The sequence below is a fragment of the Perognathus longimembris genome, chromosome 12, assembly GCF_023159225.1.
Source record: "Perognathus longimembris pacificus isolate PPM17 chromosome 12, ASM2315922v1, whole genome shotgun sequence".
Classification (NCBI taxonomy): Eukaryota; Metazoa; Chordata; class Mammalia; order Rodentia; family Heteromyidae; genus Perognathus; species Perognathus longimembris.
In genome coordinates this window covers 67,375,107-67,397,800 of record NC_063172.1, presented here as the reverse complement: position 1 = coordinate 67,397,800, position 22,694 = coordinate 67,375,107, and the positions used below count along the sequence as shown (strand labels likewise).

The 22,694-nt window shown below is 46.2% G+C and overlaps 1 protein-coding gene across 1 annotated transcript in view; it reads right to left on the bottom strand.

Moving 5' to 3' along the window:
- The window catches only part of C12H8orf34 (chromosome 12 C8orf34 homolog), a 322,609-nt gene that overhangs the window by 187,228 nt on the left and 112,687 nt on the right, over nucleotides 1-22,694 (bottom strand). The window contains exon 7 of the mRNA XM_048358631.1: nucleotides 20,615-20,781. Within this exon, the coding sequence (XP_048214588.1) occupies nucleotides 20,615-20,781 (167 nt within the window). The remainder of the gene's footprint in view (nucleotides 1-20,614; nucleotides 20,782-22,694) is intronic.

Here is a 22,694-nt window from a genome sequence, read left to right as displayed (position 1 = left end):
CAGACACAGTGCTCCACCACACAGCGCCTGAGATCCAGACAGACACAGTGCTCCACCACACAGCGCCTGAGATCCAGACACAGTGCTCCACCACACAGCGCCTGAGATCCAGACACAGTGCTCCACCACACAGCGCCTGAGATCCGGACACAATGCTCCACCACACAGCGCCTGACACCCAGACACAGTGCTCCACCACACAGCGCCTGAGATCCGGACACAGTGCTCCACCACACAGCGCCTGAGATCCAGACACAGTGCTCCACCACACAGCGCCTGAGATCCAGACAGACACAGTGCTCCACCACACAGCGCCTGAGATCCAGACACAGTGCTCCACCACACAGCGCCTGAGATCCAGACACAGTGCTCCACCACACAGCGCCTGAGATCCAGACACAGTGCTCCACCACACAGCGCCTGAGATCCAGACACAGTGCTCCACCACACAGCGCCTGAGATCCAGACACAGTGCTCCACCACACAGCGCCTGACATCCAGACACAGTGCTCCACCACACAGCGCCTGAGATCCAGACACAGTGCTCCACCACACAGCGCCTGAGATCCAGACAGACACAGTGCTCCACCACACAGCGCCTGAGATCCAGACACAGTGCTCCACCACACAGCGCCTGACATCCAGACACAGTGCTCCACCACACAGCGCCTGACATCCAGACACAGTGCTCCACCACACAGCGCCTGAGATCCAGACACAGTGCTCCACCACACAGCGCCTGAGATCCAGACAGACACAGTGCTCCACCACACAGCGCCTGAGATCCAGACACAGTGCTCCACCACACAGCGCCTGAGATCCAGACACAGTGCTCCACCACACAGCGCCTGAGATCCAGACACAGTGCTCCACCACACAGCGCCTGAGATCCAGACACAGTGCTCCACCACACAGCGCCTGAGATCCAGACAGACACAGTGCTCCACCACACAGCGCCTGAGATCCAGACACAGTGCTCCACCACACAGCGCCTGAGATCCAGACACAGTGCTCCACCACACAGCGCCTGAGATCCAGACACAGTGCTCCACCACACAGCGCCTGAGGTCCAGACACAGTGCTCCACCACACAGCGCCTGAGGTCCAGACACAGTGCTCCACCACACAGCGCCTGAGGTCCAGACACAGTGCTCCACCACACAGCGCCTGAGGTCCAGACACAGTGCTCCACCACACAGCGCCTGAGATCCAGACAGACACAGTGCTCCACCACACAGCGCCTGAGATCCAGACACAGTGCTCCACCACACAGCGCCTGAGATCCAGACAGACACAGTGCTCCACCGCACAGCGCCTGAGATCCAGACAGACACAGTGCTCCACCACACAGCGCCTGAGATCCAGACAGACACAGTGCTCCACCACACAGCGCCTGACACCCAGACACAGTGCTCCACCACACAGCGCCTGACATCCAGACACAGTGCTCCACCACACAGCGCCTGAGATCCAGACACAGTGCTCCACCACACAGCGCCTGAGATCCAGACACAGTGCTCCACCACACAGCGCCTGAGATCCAGACACAGTGCTCCACCACACAGCGCCTGAGGTCCAGACACAGTGCTCCACCACACAGCGCCTCAGATCCAGACACAGTGCTCCACCACACAGCGCCTGAGATCCAGACACAGTGCTCCACCACACAGCGCCTGAGATCCAGACACAGTGCTCCACCACACAGCGCCTGAGATCCAGACAGACACAGTGCTCCACCACACAGCGCCTGACATCCAGACACAGTGCTCCACCACACAGCGCCTGAGATCCAGACACAGTGCTCCACCACACAGCGCCTGAGATCCAGACAGACACAGTGCTCCACCACACAGCGCCTGACATCCAGACACAGTGCTCCACCACACAGCGCCTGACACCCAGACACAGTGCTCCACCACACAGCGCCTGACACCCAGACACAGTGCTCCACCACACAGCGCCTGAGATCCAGACACAGTGCTCCACCACACAGCGCCTGAGATCCAGACACAGTGCTCCACCACACAGCGCCTGAGATCCAGACACAGTGCTCCACCACACAGCGCCTGAGATCCAGACACAGTGCTCCACCACACAGCGCCTGAGATCCAGACAGACACAGTGCTCCACCACACAGCGCCTGAGATCCAGACAGACACAGTGCTCCACCACACAGCGCCTGAGATCCAGACACAGTGCTCCACCACACAGCGCCTGACATCCAGACACAGTGCTCCACCACACAGCGCCTGAGATCCAGACAGACACAGTGCTCCACCACACAGCGCCTGAGATCCAGACAGACACAGTGCTCCACCACACAGCGCCTGAGATCCAGACACAGTGCTCCACCACACAGCACCTGAGATCCAGACAGACACAGTGCTCCACCACACAGCGCCTGAGACCCAGACACAGTGCTCCACCACACAGCGCCTGAGATCCAGACACAGTGCTCCACCACACAGCGCCTGACATCCAGACACAGTGCTCCACCACACAGCGCCTGAGATCCAGACACAGTGCTCCACCACACAGCGCCTGAGATCCAGACACAGTGCTCCACCACACAGCGCCTGAGATCCAGACAGACACAGTGCTCCACCACACAGCGCCTGACATCCAGACACAGTGCTCCACCACACAGCGCCTGAGATCCAGACAGACACAGTGCTCCACCACACAGCGCCTGAGATCCAGACACAGTGCTCCACCACACAGCGCCTGAGATCCAGACAGACACAGTGCTCCACCACACAGCGCCTGAGATCCAGACACAGTGCTCCACCACAGAGCGCCTGAGATCCAGACACAGTGCTCCACCACACAGCGCCTGACACCCAGACACAGTGCTCCACCACACAGCGCCTGACATCCAGACACAGTGCTCCACCACACAGCGCCTGACACCCAGACACAGTGCTCCACCACACAGCGCCTGAGATCCAGACACAGTGCTCCACCACACAGCGCCTGAGATCCAGACAGACACAGTGCTCCACCACACAGCGCCTGAGATCCAGACAGACACAGTGCTCCACCACACAGCGCCTGAGATCCAGACACAGTGCTCCACCACACAGCGCCTGAGATCCAGACACAGTGCTCCACCACACAGCGCCTGAGGTCCAGACACAGTGCTCCACCACACAGCGCCTGACATCCAGACAGACACAGTGCTCCACCACACAGCGCCTGAGATCCAGACACAGTGCTCCACCACACAGCGCCTGAGATCCAGACACAGTGCTCCACCACACAGCGCCTGAGATCCAGACACAGTGCTCCACCACACAGCGCCTGAGATCCAGACACAGTGCTCCACCACACAGCGCCTGAGGTCCAGACACAGTGCTCCACCACACAGCGCCTGAGATCCAGACAGACACAGTGCTCCACCACACAGCGCCTGAGATCCAGACACCGTGCTCCACCACACAGCGCCTGAGATCCAGACACAGTGCTCCACCACACAGCGCCTGAGATCCAGACACAGTGCTCCACCACACAGCGCCTGAGATCCAGACAGACACAGTGCTCCACCACACAGCGCCTGAGATCCAGACACAGTGCTCCACCACACAGCGCCTGAGATCCAGACACAGTGCTCCACCACACAGCGCCTGAGGTCCAGACACAGTGCTCCACCACACAGCGCCTGAGATCCAGACACCGTGCTCCACCACACAGCGCCTGAGATCCAGACACAGTGCTCCACCACACAGCGCCTGAGATCCAGACACAGTGCTCCACCACACAGCGCCCGGGCACTGCAGGGAACAGCAGGAGCAGGAAGGTCAACCGTCAAACTTCCCCCTTCCTCTGTCCTTCCCTCCCTGGAGCAGAGCACTCACCCTACGCGTGACACTCCCCCCATTTCCTCCTGAGGGGGCTGCACGCCCTCGTGCTCGATGCCCCCTTGCCATCCCTAGGAGCTGCACGCCCGGGGATGCAAACCCGTCTGAGCAGCAGGGCCTGGTGAAGTCCCCGATTCGCTCTCAGCGCGGCTCCTTTTCCAGCTTTCCACACCCCCCGTGTCTTCACGTCCACCAGCACACACACACACAGGCCTTCATCTCCTCCCACACGAAGGTTACCACGCAAAGCTGTGTGCTTTTCTCATGTTCATCTGTCCTTGTCAGATTTCCTTGCAGACCCCGCCCCAGTCTCGCAGAGAGCTGGGCAACATCTTCCCCTTCAAACCAGATTTAATCCTCTGTATTCAGTCACTCCGCACTTGAACTAGCCAAGGGGTTTGCTGCGCTCAACTTCAACTAATTCACCACGTTAGGGTCCGAACATGCTCTAGACATGGGACCTTAAATTAGAAGAACATTGGGGTCTCAACGATGTCAAAGGCGAGAAGTAGGCAATTCCATCAAAAATCAAAGGTATCTTCTTTGTTTAGAGGAAGAGTTATCTCTGGAGACAATTATATTTTAGATCAAATTAAAATCTTTCAGTCAAACTATTCAGGTTTTCATTTTTTTCAAAAGCAATTAAGACTCCTTTCTCATGATTTATTTGTGCTGGGTACTGACTTTTACAGGAAGATTTAAGCTAACAATTAAAATCCTGTATCATAACATTCTGGTGACTGCTATCCTCTGTTATACAATTAAAGCCAGAACCCACTTGGAATGTACCTGCAGGACCCGAAATATTATGCTACGATTATAGTGATAAATTCACTATGAAACCCCCTATATATTTCATTACTTAAAGTAAAATAATTGTAAGAGGAAAAGAAATCAAGTCTAATGATTAACATTACTGTAATATTGTATGAACGACCTGCTATTCAGCAAGTAGAATCAGTTGTTCAGGTCTCTGCCCTCCCTTGCTTCCCACGGGTCCTCCTCCTCCTCTTCTCTTCTCGTGGGCGAGGCTGGGCGATGGAGACTTCTCATGGCCTTGTGTCCTCTGGGTTCTAGCATTCTGTTTTATTTAAGAAATAAAAATTCCTGCAGGGCATTTTGTGCAAAAAAATTCCTTCCAGTTCTGGCACTCGATAATCCCCGTGTGTGTGTGTGTGTGTGTGTGTGAAAATCCCTTGATCTAGGGTCCCCATGTACTATGTTACACGGGAGAGAAGCCGCGAGCGTGTGGACAGGGGCGCAGCGGTGTGGCCGTCCCCCCTCCTGCCCGCCCCGACGTGACTCCACCTCAGTCGCCTGGAGGGCGTGGGCGCCAGGCCCCCCTGGGTGACCAGCACCGGCCTCCTCGGGTCCCGCGCGGTGACAGGTCCACCCCGGGGCTGCGCTGGGGACGGGACTCGGGCAGTGCGAGGCCGAGGGGCCGGGACACCCACGGGTGGCCGCCCTGCCCTCCCCGGTGGCGGCAGGTCCTTCTCCCAGCTGCTGGGGGGACGGGGGGGGGGACACGCGTGCCCCCCCTCAGGAGGGAGTGACAGGTGACGGCAAGCTCCGGAGCCGTCCTTACAGACCCCGGTGTCCCCGTGGGGGCGGCGGGAGGCCTCGGGGAGGGGGCGGCGGACGGGGCGGGCGAAGCCACGAGTGGCAGCGGACGCTGAAGCAGCTGCCGGGCCTCAGCAGCCGGGGGGGGGGGGGGGGGTGGAGGGCCCCTGCGCCTCACCGTCTCCATCCACGCAGGGGGAGAGAGGGCAGCAGAGCCCCAGGCAGGGGGGCAGGGGCAGCAGAGCCCCAGGCAGGGGGGCAGGGGCAGCAGAGCCCCAGGCAGGGGGGCAGGGGGGCAGGGGCAGCAGAGCCCCAGGCAGGGGGGCAGGGGCAGCAGAGCCCCAGGCAGGGGGGCAGGGGGGCAGGGGCAGCAGAGCCCCAGGCAGGGGGGCAGGGGCAGCAGAGCCCCAGGCAGGGGGGCAGGGGCAGCAGAGCCCCAGGCAGGGGGGCAGGGGCAGCAGAGCCCCAGGCAGGGTGGCAGGGGCAGCAGAGCCCCAGGCAGGGGGGCAGGGGGGCAGGGGCAGCAGAGCCCCAGGCAGGGGGGCAGGGGGGCAGGGGCAGCAGAGCCCCAGGCAGGGGGGCAGGGGGGCAGGGGCAGCAGAGCCCCAGGCAGGGGGGCAGGGGGGCAGGGGCAGCGGAGCCCCAGGCAGGGGGGCAGGGGCAGCAGAGCCCCACGCAGGGGGGCAGGGGGGCAGGGGCAGCAGAGCCCCCTCCTGGCCAGCCTCGCCCTGCAGTGTCCACAGGGACAGCAGGAGGAAGGGATCATGCGCACACCTTCGGGGAGTTCACACCAGGTCGGTGTGCCGTCACTTCAGCGTGGCGTGTGCGGTTCCACACACGTGCTGGGCCAGCAAGTCCCCGCTCCTGTCCCCCCGGGGCGCTGGCCCGGCCCCCCTGAGTCGCCTGCCCTCCCCCTGCCCCCCCCCAGCCGCCTGCCCTCCCCCCTGCCCCCCCAGCCACCTGCCCTCCCCCCGGCCCCCCACGCGCAGCCCCCGGGGGGGAGGGGGTCTCCCCCACCCCAGGCTGACCGCAGCGGCCACCCCTGGACCCCAGCTCCGCCGGCCGGGTTCACAGGAGGGACCCCCGGCCCGTGGTTGCCCTGACAGGTGTCTGAATGAGGTGGACGGCTCTGGGGGCTGAGCTTCTCTTCTCCCTGCGCTGAGGAAGGGCCTGGGCCACCCTACGGGCTCTGGGGAAGAGGAGGGCGGGTGGCCGCCACACTGCCAACGGGAAAGAACAGGCCGCTCATGTGCACTGGGGCTGTGTGCTCCACCCTCCCCGTCCCATCTCGTTCTCTCTAAGCGACTGGAAAACCTGCTAGACAGAAAGCATGGCACACAGGGTGCAGCCGCCTCCGGACACACGGGGACGAGAACCACTGTCCACATGCGGAACAGTCCCTCTGCCTTTCCACGCCCACAGCCTCCTTCCGCTTCCCGAGCAAGGTTCCTGGACGCAGAGATGTAGGGTAGGGTTTTAAAGCGATCCTCTTTATATAAAGCCTGCTATATATTTAATTTATAGTTCGGCTTTCCATTTTAAAATTCTATTTTTTTTCCCCCCGTGTGGGGTTCGCTTCTGTGTGAACACGCATTCGTAGTGTTTGAAAAATGAGCCACGTGTAATTTCTTGAAACTGCAAAGAATCAAAGGCGCGGGCACCCTCCAGTGGTGGTAATGTAGAACACACTTCAAAGCAAGATTTTAATTTTTCTAATTTTCAATCGAATTTATAATGGAGTACTCTTATTTATAAGAAAATTTATCATTCGTAATTTCAAGTACTTTGGGCACGTAGGCACAGATGACTAACATAAAACAAAAGAAACATAGGAATTGTTAAAGTAACACTGATTTAAAGGGAAGTTGAAAACTTTGTTACTTATGTATATTTAACACTATATATACTTCTCACACTTTATCATAACACTACATGCTTAAATGCCACTTATTTTAAACTAAATTAAAATTATTGTTAAAAATTGTATAGTATATGAATCAGATGGATATTTTGAAAATTGAAACTATGAGTTCCTATGTTTGGATGGAATTTGAGATCCGGTTTTCTTTCCTCTCTCCCTCCTCTCCCCAGTCTTCATCTTCATCTTGTTCTTTTTTTTTCTGATAAGGTCTCACTGTGGTCTAGGCTGGCCTCAAACTTGAAATCCTCTAGCTTCGGCCTTCCAAGTGCTGGGATTACAAACATGAGCCACCACTCCTGGCTCGATTCTGTACTTCAGTAAACGCCTTATAGTTACTGAGATTGCAAGTCAAAACTGTATCCTTTTAAGTAGTAAGCAGTCCTATAGTTACATGTTTTTTTGTATAAAGCACGGAGGTGGGGGCAGTCCTGGGGTTTGAACTTGGGGTCTGGGTGCTGTTCCAGAGCTTTTTTGCTCAAGGCTAGTGCTCTAGGAGTTGAGTTACAGCTCCACTTCCAGCTTTTCGGCGGTGAATTGGAGATAAGAGTCTCACTGGCTTTCTTGCCTGGTCTGGCTTCAAATCAACATCCTCAGATATCAGCCCTCTGAGTAGCTAGGATTACAGGAGTGAGCTACTGGTCCCTGGGAGGGAGGGAGGGAGGGAGGGAGGGTGGGAGGGAGGGAGGGAGGGAGGGAGGGAGGGAAAAGGGAAGGGGAGGGAGGGGGAGAGCAGGAAGAAGAGAAAGAGGAATGGAGGAAGAGAAGAGGAGGGAAGGCGAACAGGAAGGAAAAACAATAACAACCAAAACATATGCACTGTAAAATCTAATAGAATTGCAGGTATGAGTTTTCAGCAGGTAGAACAATGTGCTCTAAGTTCGTATGAAATGAATGCAAATGTTACCCTTAGAATGCAGACAGTAACTGGTATTCTGTCACCCTGAATTCTTCTATGGAAAGGATTTTACCTCAATCACTCTATACGACCGATGGGTTGGTCGGATTTTCATTGCTGTTATCAATACCTGTGCTTTGGTGCATAGTTTCGGAAGTTCCAGGAGGCCATCATGCTTTTGAATACGTGGCAAGGCCTGGCACGTTGAGAAGTGGGCGATCCAGCAAAAGGGCTCCCCATGGGAGCCAGAAAGGCAAGCGGGGGGAAGGGCGCAGGGTCTCCAGGTCTTCCTTAAAGGCACAACCACAATGGGTTAACTTCCTTCCATTATGTGCTCCAACAGCTGGAGACAAAACGTTTCACCCATGGGCTTGGGGAGAGGCAGCCAGTTGCAAACGTTGACGCTATAGAAGAGGCGTGGTCCCCTCTGGGCAGCCAAACTTATTTAAAAGCACAGTGAGGTAAAATAGAGACACCTTCCTTAATACTCTATTGTTTGCACACTTGGGAAATACTCCGGTTTAAAAACTGGATAACATTCTAATTTGGGGAGTCCATAGTGTAGGATGGACGATAGAAGGTCAAGGGAATAAATACTTTCTGACTGAATAATATTGACAGAATACATCATCAGGTATAGAAAATAAGATTTCTACTTTGTATCCTGAATCCAACCTAATATCTCATCTACTTTCATATATATATGTATATATAATGTATGTATATATGAAAATAGATATCGTAGAGAAATAAAATAAAAACTTAAAAGATCTGCTGACGTCAACAATGCACAAAATATATGAAGCAAAACACTAGTTTTAGAGGACACCACTAATACTACTTTAAAATAATCCAGTAGGAAAATAACTGGGAAATAATGGGTAATCAAATTTAATTTAGCTGGGTACCGGTGGCTCACACCTGTAATCCCAGCTGTGCAGAGGGTTCAGATTTGAGGATCACGGTTCAAAGCCAGTCCTGTCAGGAAAGTCCCTGAGACCCCTATCTCCAGGGAACCACTGAAAAGCCAGAAGCGGCTCTGCCCTGCGGCTCAAGCGGCACAGCCCTAACCCAGAGCAAAAAACACAGGGGCGGCAGCCAGGACCTGAATTCAAGCCCTCGCACCCGCACCAAAAACTTTTTTAAAATTTGATAATTGTGAAAGTTTTCATCGAATTCTCACTGAAAAAGTTTGAGAAGCATACTATGAAGACTTTAACACAGTGCTTTGACGATAGATCCTTTATTCTTAAGGAATGTCAGCCTATTTCGTGAGATGACTTTCGGACTGGCCAGGACAAACAGCCTGACGAGCAAAGGGAAGCTCAACCAGGACCGTGTTTACATCATATTCGGACAACGAATGAACTTAGTGAGCAAATGCCCCGGAGAGCTGCCGCACAGGGCCTAAGCACGGGCGCCCAGGAAAAGCCAACCGCCAGCAGGTGCGGGCTGCGTCTCCCCCGGGGCCTTGGCTGCCGTCCTTCCCGTCTCTCGGAGCTAAGGGACAGGGTGCGTCTCCGACGGCCTGGGACAAGCCGAGATGGAGGCCTGGCCACGCTGCAGGCTGGGTCTCAGCGGTCTGTGTGTGTCTCATCTCTCCTCATCTGTGCACACTCGGAGGAGGGAAGGGCAGGCACACGAGAGGGACGTGGTCACCGGTGCCTCCTGATGACCTAGCGTGGGAACCGGGCCCTCCTCCTCTCCACTCACAGTTCCTGGACTCAATAAAGCAAGTGACAAGACACAGACGAAAAGAAGGCGCTGGAAAGAGCGGACAACTACCCAGCAGAAGGAGCATTGCGAGGAACAAGGAAAAGACTAAAATCCATAGGATACAGTCAATGAGAGTTGATTTCTGAGGAGGGGATTCGGGTAGAGAAAGTCATAAGCATCAGGGCTTCATGAGACAAAGGCAGAACGAAACAAAACCAACAAATAAACCCCACCGTGTGTAGCAGAAGGAAAGAGGACTCTGAGAACCAACAGTACTACAGGCAAGTACACAAAGAAAGGCTGAATAGAAAAGGGAGCCCAGAAATATTAAAGGCTGCTTCAGGAGACTGAAATAATAAGCAAATTCCAGCCTCATATAAAAAGTAGGCCATGCATTATCATTAGCCCACACTGTTTTGAAACATATCAAATCTGCCAGATTCAAAGCAATGAGCTTCACCATGAAATCCCGCTGAGTTTAGCACTTTTAGGAACCAAACAGCAGGCATAAAATCCAAACATATTGTTTATGGCACACTAAAGCACAGTAATCAAATCCGAGCAAATAAGAGTAAAACACTTTTAAGAGTGCCCCCATAGTATAGCTTCAAACTATGCAATATGTCTCTGAACCGATAGAAAGCAAAGTACCACCCAGAGTGATCAAAATACAGATAAACAACATGAAACGGTTCCTGTATCATTAGTGCCAAGATCATATGTTTTTTTCTCCCTGAGAATTACATCATAAATTATTTTAAAAGACATTCCTAATATAAATACTACATATAGCAAGTGTAATAGATACCCTCACACATTTGTAACGTATTTTCTTTTCTGAAATTAATGATTAAAAAAATAACCCTGAAACACAAATCCAACCATCTTTGTGTGTTTAAGTGGTGAAAAGGTGAAATGTGGCATGCCTGATTTTAGTAATTCTTTATAAAGAAAACAATGTGACAAATGATCTCATTTAGGAAGATCAATTAGTTTGGGCAAGTTTTTAATAATTTATATGAAACAGTATAAGCCATTTTATCGCATTTGGCGCCAGGCTTTCTGTGCCAAACATTGCATTGTGATTTCCAATTGAAACAAGGTTACCAGATCCCAGGAAAGATCCTAGCTACTTGGGAGGCTGAGATCTGAAGATGGAGGTTTGAAGCTAGCCCAGGCAAGTCAAGCTAAGACTCTTCTCTGCAATTACTCACCCCAAAAGCTCAAGGGCTAGAGCGTCAGTCATGAGCAAAACAAGCCCCGTGAAAGCACGAAGTCCCGAGTGGAGGCCACAGTCCTTGCACAGAGATTAAACAGATAAAAATGTCCACAACAGAGTCAACTGGTACTTCGACACCTTCATGTACACACCTAGGTGTGCCCAGAAGCTCACAGGCTGGCACTGAGATTCCACACCTGTTCCTGCCCTCTGGGGCAGGAAGACCCTTAGGCAGCAAGAGATGCGTGATTAATACCATAGGGCTTCGACTCAGCACCGGGAGTCTTATCCAATAGTATCATTAATCCCTTCCTTTTTTAGATCACTCGGAGAATTAGTATTTCTTAAGAAAAATCCAGGGCTAGGCATAATGGTTTATTATGCCTGTAATCCCAGCTCCTCAGAAAGTGGAAACCAAGAGGCTCCTGGTTCAAGACCAGTATTATTAGTATGGGGGGAAAGTTAGCAAAACTCAACCCCAATCAGCAATGATGACCACTAAGGAAACGTGATTCTCAGCGATATGACTAACGTGCCAGGTCTCCAGTTTCCATAACCAACCCTGTATTCCTAATAGAACATGGTTTTCTAAGCCGTTTTGCTATTCAAAACTGAATTTCCTCTCCTGTTTCCTTGTTTCAATCCTACCCCGGTACAGATTCGCCCAGATGTCTTGTAATTGACAGAGGGTGGCGCAAATGATGAAAAGTTATCTTCATGTAACATGTAGGATTTCTTATTACAGGACCCAAGGTCATTTTTCCTGCCTTCTCTGTCTGGGTTGCTGACGCCAGCGCGGCCCAGGCGAATGAATGGCTTGAGGTTCCTTCGTGTCGGTCGCCTCGCTGGTGTGACCGCCTTCTCTCCAGATGCCAACGTCCCCATCTGGAGATGACCTACATCACTGTCCCTGCCACCGGAGGACCTCCACAACCTCCTCAAAGACCAGCCACGTGCACCGACGGAAGCCCCCCCCCCCACTCCCCCCACAAACGGAGCCAATCGTTGTCCTCTAAGAGTCCTGTACAAACTTTTAATGTTAGTTACGCCGCGGAAACTCATATCTACTATTTGTATTTTGACTCTGCTTTTATGCTTTTATTTTGCCAGTACTTCATTCACATATAATGTAAATATATAAATTATATACGTAGGTGCCAGTCATACGGCTTGAACTCACGGCCTGGGAACTGTCCCTGAACCTCTTTGCTCCAGGCTTGTGCTCTACAGCTTGAGCTGTGGCTCAAGTAGCTTCCTCGAGGTTTAACTGGAGATAAGAGTTTTACAGACTTTCCTGCCTAACCTGGCTCTGAACCTGGCGATCCTCAGGTCTCAGTCTCCTTCGTAACTCGTATCACAGGAGTAAGCCACGAGCACAGCTTTCATTGTTTTTGCATATATTGTCACTTATATGTATATTCTACAATATCTCATTCGGTTCTGTATCTTCGGTACCCAATACAAGGCACATATAATGAATGACTGTAACTAATACTTGGAAATAAAATAATAAACCTCCACTGGTACTGTTATGCAATTGAAAAAATAAAAGTGATGAGCTTACTTCTAACTGACTTTTTTCCCAGCACTTGTGAGTGAGTCTTCTTCCATCCTTTCCTCTCATCCTGACTTTTTGTCTCTGTCTCTTTCTCCATCCCCTTGTCATTCACCTTCCTAGTAACTTGAACACTTCTTGGTTAATTCATTTCTACAAGGACAAAATAAAGGAATTACGTGTGAGAGATTTTACTCCTCTGGTGGGAACAATTTATGGCAATACAGATGCACTTTTATTAGTATTTTTTTTTTACAAATAGTGCAATATATATTTGCCCTCTAACATTTTATTATTTGTATTTAAAGCTAGTCATCAATGTTAGATTCTAAGCCCAAAGCAAGTAAAGATGAGCATAGTTATCTAAGTCAACTGTTAAACTGGCGGACAAACTGTGCTCACTGGGTAATGAGGAAGACTTCACTGTGTGCTCACTCTGAACGAGACGTCTCGGGGTCAGTGCATCATTTGCATCTATTCTCCCATCGGTTTTCGTTTGTTTTTCCTATGAAGTTGAGGACTCGCAAATGAGGAGAAAGAGATGGGAGCCAGATTCACATAACCGCAACTTCTATAGGCTCTTCTATGCTTTTCAGCATTTGTTCATCGTTCAGTAGAAAATGCCCACATTTTCTTTTTTCAGTCTAAAGGTATTTTATTTAACAGGCCAAAAAAACCCCAAAAACCAACAACAACAACCAAACACCAAATCTGAGAATACTATAAAACATTTCATGACCAACTCCCATCTGTTCTCAGTTCTTAGCCCCTCTTCTCTGACTGCCAAGAGCCGTGTCTGTCCATCACTGTGCGTTTCCTCAGTGGGCCCCTCGGTTGGGCTCCATCATCCCTACCCCGTAGCGCTAAACAGCACATAGGCGATACTGTGTGGAATTACAGCTTGACTGTGAAGTAGAGCCCATAATGAAAGTCACAAGCGTTCCGAAGCCTCTCCACTCTTCTATAGGATGAGTCTTTCTTTCCTCTTGGTGTAGGAGAGTGATTCGAAAAAGCCAGACTTTGGTCACAGCGTTGTTCAGTAGCAGGAAATTTTTAAGGAAAACGCAGCATATTCTGAAAGTCCATGTACAAATGGGGGCCAGACTGCTACTCACCTGTAGGTTCTCAGTGGAAATATAACAAATAAGTAACCATATAATGCAGAAAGAATTTTGTCTTCATGACTCACTTATTTCTCGCAATTATGAGCTTCATTATTGCTTTAATAAATAGTCATTTGAATCTGGGATCTTTAGGAAGCATTTCTGTAAGTAGCTTATTTTAAAATTGGAATATTTTGGTTAAGCTTTCGGAAGTCAAGCTCAAAATCTGTTTTCCAAAGGATCAGCCAATTAGCTCGTTTAATTGACAAGAAAATGACTCCCCCACAGAAATTAATGGATTTTCCAGTGTAAAATTATTTGCCTCCACTTACTAGGGGCCTGGATGCCAAGGTAACAAGTTAATTACAAAACACAGAAGCTAAAGGTCTTTATTTTAATGTGTAGGAAAATAATGCAATCGGAAATAACAACTGGAATGTAACGAGGGCAAGATTCTTTTCCACAGATCTGTTAATATTTTAAAATGCAACAAAATATGCATTTTGTTAACATGAGTAATGTAGCCTATGTTGACATTACTTATTGCATTTTTCTTTCCAGTACTCGGGTTTGAGCTCAATACTTCATGCCTGCTCAGATTACTTGCTCAGTTGGTTCTCTACCACTTGAGCCATGCCTCCAGCCTGGGTTCTTTGCTGGTCAATTTAGAGACAGAGTCTTACAGACTTTTCTTTCTGGGGTTGGCCTTGAGCTGAGTGAGTCTCATGGACTTTCTTTTCTGTGGCTGGCTTTGAACATCTCCTCAGAATCTCAGCCTCCCGGCTAGCTAGGATTACAGGCATGAGACACAAGCCTCCAGCATAATTTCCTACTTTCTGATTTCTAAACAAGGGAATATATGGCTATCAAAATCTAAATATATATTAGCTGTGTGAAGGAAATGCAATTGATTTTTAAGTGTTATTTTTCAGGTGGCCTCTGTCATTTCCATCCCTGACACTCCTATAAGTATCATAAAATTTATGGTCCACTATAACAAGCTGACAATGTCGTAAGGCTGACACCCAGGAGAACAAAGCTGACTTCTGACTTGCCCGTTGCTGGTGGCGGTCCTCTGCTTGGCAAGGTCCGAGCGTCAGGGTCCTGGGTGGGGGCGTCTGGGCATGCTCACGTCGCCTCAAGCTTGGGGCCAGGGGCTGGGGTCCACTGCAGAGCCAGCACCAGCACGGCCTCGGACTCACCTGCTGCGTGCAATCTCCAAAGCAGCTCACAAGCTGCCTTCGAACCCTGCAGAATGTTCACGCCTAGCAACTAGAAACACGCTGACCAGAAAACTACAGAACCTTTCTTCTTAGAGTTATTAGTAGCTTTGGTGTCTTTTTCTTGCCTAAGGGGGCTGGCACCAAGCAACATGAAATAATTTAAAGTACAAAATTGAAAGATCCTTCCACGATTTTATTCCTCAAAGTTGTCCATTGATATTAGTTTGGTTTAACACAAAGATAAAGATAAATGTTTACGTTTTTAAACATTGATCATCTTGTAAGTTATAGGATATTAATAAATTACTTTTGAAATTAGATGATAGCATATATAAAGTTTAGTTTAATACAGACAAATATAAAGATAATTGTTTTTAAGTTTTTAAATATTCATAATCTCATAAATTCATAAGATATTACTAAATTACTTTCAAAATTAGATGATGGCCTGTATAAGGTGTGCTCTTTTAAAATAAAAAGTCAATAATTTTTTAAAGTCAATAATTTGGATGAAATGTCACACTAGTACATTGCTTTGGTAGTACCTGGATTTCATTCTGGTCCAACAATGTCACGTTTCTAGTGTAGCTGAATGTCACAGGCTCACTGCTATTTCAAAGTTACTTCAAGAAATTCCAAAGAAGAAATAAAGTCTGCCTGTAATTGAAATAAAGAAACGCCTTTGGGACAGTGGCAATAATTTATGAAGAAAACAGATGAGATCTTAAGTTTTTCCACGGTGGGAAGCTGGATTGGAAGCTGCTTCATACAGCTAGAGCCCCAAAGAGTGGAAATTGTGTTCAAGTGTGACTCAAAACTGGGGCCAGAAAGCTTCTCCCCATAGAGCCAGCAGAAGCAGCGAGTCTTCCACTTTGGACTCACTGGGAAGGGAAGGAGGCAGAAACGCAAACTCACGCTGCCTGGAGTCACAACATATGGATTGGCAAACCTAACTTAGAAATGAACACATCTTACCAGTGCCCCTGGAGCGAGAAAGAAGCGCTTTGAGGACTACTGTAACCAGGGTAAATGGATTTTACTCTCCACTAAATTGAAGATCAGAGTGCAAAATTATAAGCCACATTAAAAAATAAGCAATCACGAGGGAGTATAAACAAAGAACAAGAGAATTAGTACTCGCGCACTCAAGTAGAAATGCACTCTAAAGATGAAATCTAAACGCATTTAAAATGTCAAGCAATTCATGCCTGTAATCCTAGCTATTCACGAGATGAAGATCTGGAGGATCTTGGCTCAAAGTCAACTTGGGCATAAAAGTCCACGTGACTCCATCTCCAAAATGACCAGCAAAAAGCCAGGCGGAGGTGGAGAGCAAGAGGTACAACTTCAGCCAAACAAGCCAGCAGGCTGAGCTCAGAGGCATTGAGTTCAAACCCCAGTACCTCCCAAGAACTCAGAAACAGGCGGAAAGTCTGTAGCTGAGGTATTTCACCAAGCCTATGCTGTATGCAGGGCTTAACATAAGAATAATTACCTTGTAAAAGATATTCCTCACAATCACCTAGTTATTCAGTTATATGGAACATTCAAAAATACATATGTAGATTTTCTATAATTTGGGGGTAATTGTGGTGATCAAATGCTAGCAAAACTACTGGACCCTTTTTTCTTTCAGAAAACCATATATTTGAAGATAACACTTAGATTGGGATGATTTGGACGTTGTTTTATTCAGTTTCTTTACCAACTTCAGTTAAAGATACTTAGTCTCATATATAATAATTCTATATTAAGTTACTTAGAAGTAACTTTTATATCTTAAAAAATCATCAATTTGGGTGCTTTTGCTTTATACTAAATGAATTTATAAATAGTATTTAAAGCAATCCTATATACAATATTGAAAGAGCCCTAGTTTTGTTTTGTTTTTAATTTTAACAAACATCTCTTTAATGAAGAGTTTAATGAAGAATCCCAATTTTAAAGGAAAAAAACCTGTTGTATTGTCCTGGTTTTGCCAATACTCAATCCACAAAAGAAAATAAAAAGGAAAAACATTGTATATATGGTCCTTGTGTTTTGGACTATTTTACATACCTTAAAATATCAAGATCGGGGTGTGTAGGTGCATAGGAAAATTTAAAGAAGAACTCAAGGCCCACGTCTTCGTATTTTGACATCAAGTGAGAATAACCGTTTCTGAGTAGGTGAAAGGAGTCTTCTCCTTACAAATATTGGAGAGAAGCTTCCTGTCTTAAGACATCCCCACATTAGAAAGCAAAAGAGAGTACCTGTTTGCTTTATGAAAGGCTGGTCACAACAAAAAGGAATCTACCAGAAGAGCATCTTGATTTTCCATTTTACAATATTTGGTAAGAAGCCAAAGTCACAGAAACTCAATGACTGCATTCAACAAAGAATACTACAGTGAATTATAGTTCTTCTTGATATTTATTATTTACAATGACCCTGCTTGCTTTTAGTAATAAAGTTTTAGTTTTAATTTTATATAATTATGAGAAATAGCCAGAAAATATAAACCATGAAAGCAGTTTCCATTTTTTCTTTTATCACCTATGGAATGAAAATTTTGGATATTTGTATTTGCCCCAATGTCAATTCTGAGAAGGCCTAAAAATATTCACAGGTAATATTCCCTACTAAAATAGATAATAAAAGTAGTGTCACTCAAATAGTTCTGACTGGTTTTTTTTTTAATGGAAATAATCATGTCAAGAATAATTAAAATAGGAATTTCATTTTAATTACCAACAAAGTTAAGATAATAAATGTATACAATGAAATAAACTGAGTTCACATTAGCAAGCTGAAATATCCTTTAAACTAATGAAGTTTCTCTAATTTTCTGTGAGAATAGCAGAGTAAAACATATAGGAGTTTTATAAATCTTCTGTTCCTCCACTGCATTATTTTTTTCATTCTGAAAACTTATTGGACTTTAATAACTTTTTAAGAATATGTGAAAGCTCTCTGTAGAAATCTTTTGTGCATTCTGATCATTTTAGTATATTACTAAAAACTTGAGAATGTCTTGTATTTATAGCTGAGAACTACATAATATAGGAGGAGTTACATTTATTTTTAGCATCTTCTATAATACAGTAAATTGCAGAGGTGTTAAAACTGGTGTGTTCCCCCCCTTTTTTTAGCCCACAAGTTGGATATTTCATTTTGTGATTAATTTCATACTAAGCTACCTTTGCACTGTAAATTAATAGGTAGTATTTGAAACAATGTTACAGAAAATACTTAATCTACTTTTAAAACACAGGCTTTATCGTGGAATACTTCCACTTATCTAATACATGTGAGAAAAGAAACCCACAAAAATACAATTGAACAACTGAATAATTGACTATTAATCAGTACATATTAACCATAGTAGATATTTTAATAAGCAAAACAAGGACCATTCGTTTCATTTACATGTACTAGTTCAACTAAAAGATTTTTTTCTTTAAATCAAATCCATTTTATTAAAGAATATTGGGTGCTAGCTAATAGTTATATCTCTTATTTATCACTTTACAAGGTTTACAGAGCACTTCTCATGCATCATAAACGTTTCAGTTATACGTAACAATAAATCAAACCCTCAACAACATGTATGTTATAGCAAACTCATTCTACAACATAGTATGGATTAAAAAGGTATTTTAAATGCCAAGCATCTCTACTGCATCTTATAATAATTCTCTGCGCTTGGATTTCACACAAAGTTCCAAGCAGTTAACACTTGCATTTCCCCCCACACAGACACAACCATTGTTTGTCTGTAATCAGCTTTTAAAAATGAAGAATTATTTTAGGGGATACCCCAATGGGCCCGGAACATGTCATGCTACTGCAGAGGAAGTGCAGAATGCACAAGCCAGCCCTCTCCGCTGGGCGGGGCGAAGACTGTGTAAAGTGGAAACCATTCACTGCCTCTCATGGTTCAACTTGCTCAGAACCCACAGGAAGATGTCTCCAATGGAAGAAGACCAGTTACCCATCGCTCCCCTTTAGTGAGGCTCCCAAAGCTAATCCCTCGTGGCCTCCAGAGTGAGAGTGGGAGCTTGGGATACACTGAGCTCTGCCGGGGGAGAGGGGACACTTAAGCCTCCTGAGAGTTTCCTGGGATCACCTCATTCGCTGGTCCTGACCCCAGCAGAGGGAGAACCTACAGGCAGGGTCACCAAAGATCCCAAACAGAGATGAGCAAACCTCCTCAAGCTCCACCTGCCCAAGTTACACCTACGTGTGTTTCACAGATTCGGAGGAATTAGGTTCTCTGAGAAACTTCCTCTGATCACTGTATTACCTACCGCTCTCTGCAACAGTGGCTTGATCCAGTTATCTCAGGCAAGACAACCCTGTGGGTGGTAGACTTTCATTCTTATCTTGAGCACTAAAACGGGAAGTTCCTGCACACAGATTATTTTTATATCCCTAGGACCAAGCCCAGTGCCTAGTATCACATAAACGCTCAGCAAATGTTGTTGTGAAATGTTGTTGCCACATTAATGATTTAGAGATAAGATGTAGTCACTTAAAACAAGGACCAGTAACATGTAGCGAAAAATGCCATGACACTGTCTTCCGGTAGAACGAATAGTTACTGTGCCATCAGAAAATGTCTCCAAGCCTGCTGTCCTCGACTACATGACACCTCTGTAGGTCCACGTATGGAAACATGCATGTGATTTATTACAATGACATGTGCCTCAATTGCACCGTAGGTAGCTAGGGAGTCTTATGGTAAGAGTGAGCTACCATTATCAACACTTGCCAAGAACTGTGGGAGTGGCTGGTTCTTCCCCTGACAACCCAGGATTCCATACTCTACAACCAAAATTGGTTTGATGGTTTAATTGAGTTTAAACACATTGTCTCTTTAATGTAGCTCACTCGATGAAATAAAGTTTTATTTCCTTCTTTCAGAAAACTGATTTTTCCAAAGTAAAGTTCAACTTCAAAAAAATCGATCAGAAAATTTCTATTGGGGTAAAAACCTATGTTTGCGTCACTAAATATACTTTAAAAGGTATCTTACAGAAACAATATTAATAAGGTTTACATGAAAATAACAATCTCTTAAAGATTTTGTAATCTCTGAAAACTTTCCTATCACTTATGGAAGACCGAAAACATTAATTTTCTTTCTTCCTCTTACAACATCTTCCTGCCTTTCTAATGCATCCTTAAAATAACAGAAGAAAATCCTTAGATGAGGGCTGAAAATAAACTTTGGGTGCGTTTTATAGATAGCAGGTATGGTCAGGGCAAGTCTTATAGTCAGAGAATAAGGCAGACAGATTTGAAATTTTATCACAATGGCACACAGGATAAAGTTTGATTAAGCCATCAGAATACGAGTACTGTGTACATAGAGCAAGGAGTACAGTCTAATAAAGATTTCACATGCTTGAGTTATTTCAATGTACTTCTTACATGCAACTTCATTAAAGTCTAAAGACTGCATATGTGAAATGCTTTCTTTCCCCCAAGACAAAACTATTGAAAACTTAAAAATATCTTAATCATTGGACATTTTTACAATGTCAGAGAAGAAAAATAGAAATTATGAATTTTTAAAATTACCCAGCAACTCCATTGCATCATCCTCGTTATCAATATCTTCTTCTGTGACAGATGGTGTCAGGCTGTGGACAGATTCGAAGGAATCCTGAGACAGCATTGCTGCCAGAAGTTTCTTATGTTGCTGCTGCTGCTGTTTTAATCCCTTGGTCTTGGGCTCCATCTTTAAGCTGAGGAAACATTTGAGCAGTAATTAGCTAGGATGGATGAAGGCAATCTATACACAAATTTTCATTGCATTTTTTTTGTTTTGTTGGGCAAATACATGAACCGACTGCTTTTAAGTTTTCCTGGAAAATGAAGACAGAGTCGTTCTTTAGGTCTCCTTTATACCTCACTAAAAATTCTGACATCAAGGTCGAGGAGATGAAAAACTTCTGCTCACTTAAAACAAGATAATTTGCTCCTAAGATCGTTGTTGACATGTGTAAATTAACACTTTGCTAACAGATTTTCTGATTTTTTCCAGAGCTGCTAAGAAGTCCAGATTATTATTCCCTGATGTACAAGACAAATGTATGTCAAGTGAAACACATGTATACCAAGTGTTATATTTTGTTAAGATTTAAAAAATTAACATTTATACGTATGACTACTATTTGGGGTGGGGCTATATCCAGACCATTTGTTGAAAGGACTACCTTTTCCCCTATTAAATGACCTCACAAAAGTTACAGGCTTTTTCCTAATGATTGTTCTTACACATAGGTGACATATCCTAATTAACAGACTTTGTATGGCTATCAACATATGCCACTGGACTGAAGTGTAGACACCTTCCAATATGCCGTTTGTGTTGTTATTAATCTTAGTTCAATTATACTTTTTGAAGTCCCTTTTTCTTCTTTACTGCTAAGTATTAATTTCAAGAACTCAGGAGGATAATTATCCGTGTACATATTTCTATGGTTTTTCTTTCTTCCTGGTGTTCCAAGATTTCTTTTTTGTCATTTCCTTCCTGTCTGAAGAATTTCCTCTGATCCTTCTAGAAAGGTACGTCTGTTAGCTAGCCTTTCTTCCTGTTTTCCTCTGCTTAAGGAGTCTTATACCTCTAGTACACCAGATAGAAAACCTGCATTCTTTTGATACTTCCTCTGGTTCTTTATTTCACAGTTATTCAGATTGTATTCTTCCTTAAGGTAATTTGATTTTTACGTCTGTCTGCTTTCAAAATCTTTTTTGATGTTGGTTTCCAGACATTTAATTATGATTTGTCCTGGTGTGAAATTCCTTGGGTTCATCCCACTTGGGATTCTCCTAAGTTTCTTGTATCTGCATGAAGTTTGCAAAGTTTCCAACTCATAGCTTCTCATTCTCTTTCAACCCCCTTACCTTTTCCTCTGTTGCTGAGGGTTTGTTTTCCACACTACTCTTTTCTGTCTTCTTTGGAATGAATAAGGTTGATAATCAGCCCTCACATTCACTGATCCTATCTTAGCCATCTCCACTGTACTGTTGAGTTCATCCAACAAGGTTTTTTCCTTTAATTTCTGTGAATTATTTCCCGGTTCTAGAATGATCACTTTGTTCTGTCTTGCAACTACTTTTGTTTTGCTAATATTTTACATTTGTTACAAGAGAACTGTTAATTACTTCATGAATTGTTAATTACTCACCTTTAATTTTTTGCCAGATAATTCTACCATAGGATTTACCCTCAGTGAGGTAAATCGTGTTATTTAACTGTGATTTCCTAGGTTCTGTGCATGAGCAGCATTCGTATACTTTTCAGCCCAGTGCTGGTGTTTTACGCCTATAATCCTAGTTACTCAGGAGGCTGAGATCCGAAAATCATGGTTTGAAGCCAGTAGGGCAGACAATTCCTCACAACACTTGTTCCCAATTAAGCAGCAGAAAGCCAGAAGCAGAGGTACGGCTCAAATGGTAGAGTGCCAGCTGTGAATGAAAGAGTGGACAAATAGTGCAACGGCTCTGAATTCATGCCCTACTACTAGCATCTATAGTGGGAGGTAGGGAGAAAGGTGGATGGATGGATAGATGGATGGACGGATGGATGGATGGATGGATTCCTTTACTTTCATCAGTAATAGCTAAAAATATTATTTTGAATTTTGGCTAGTCT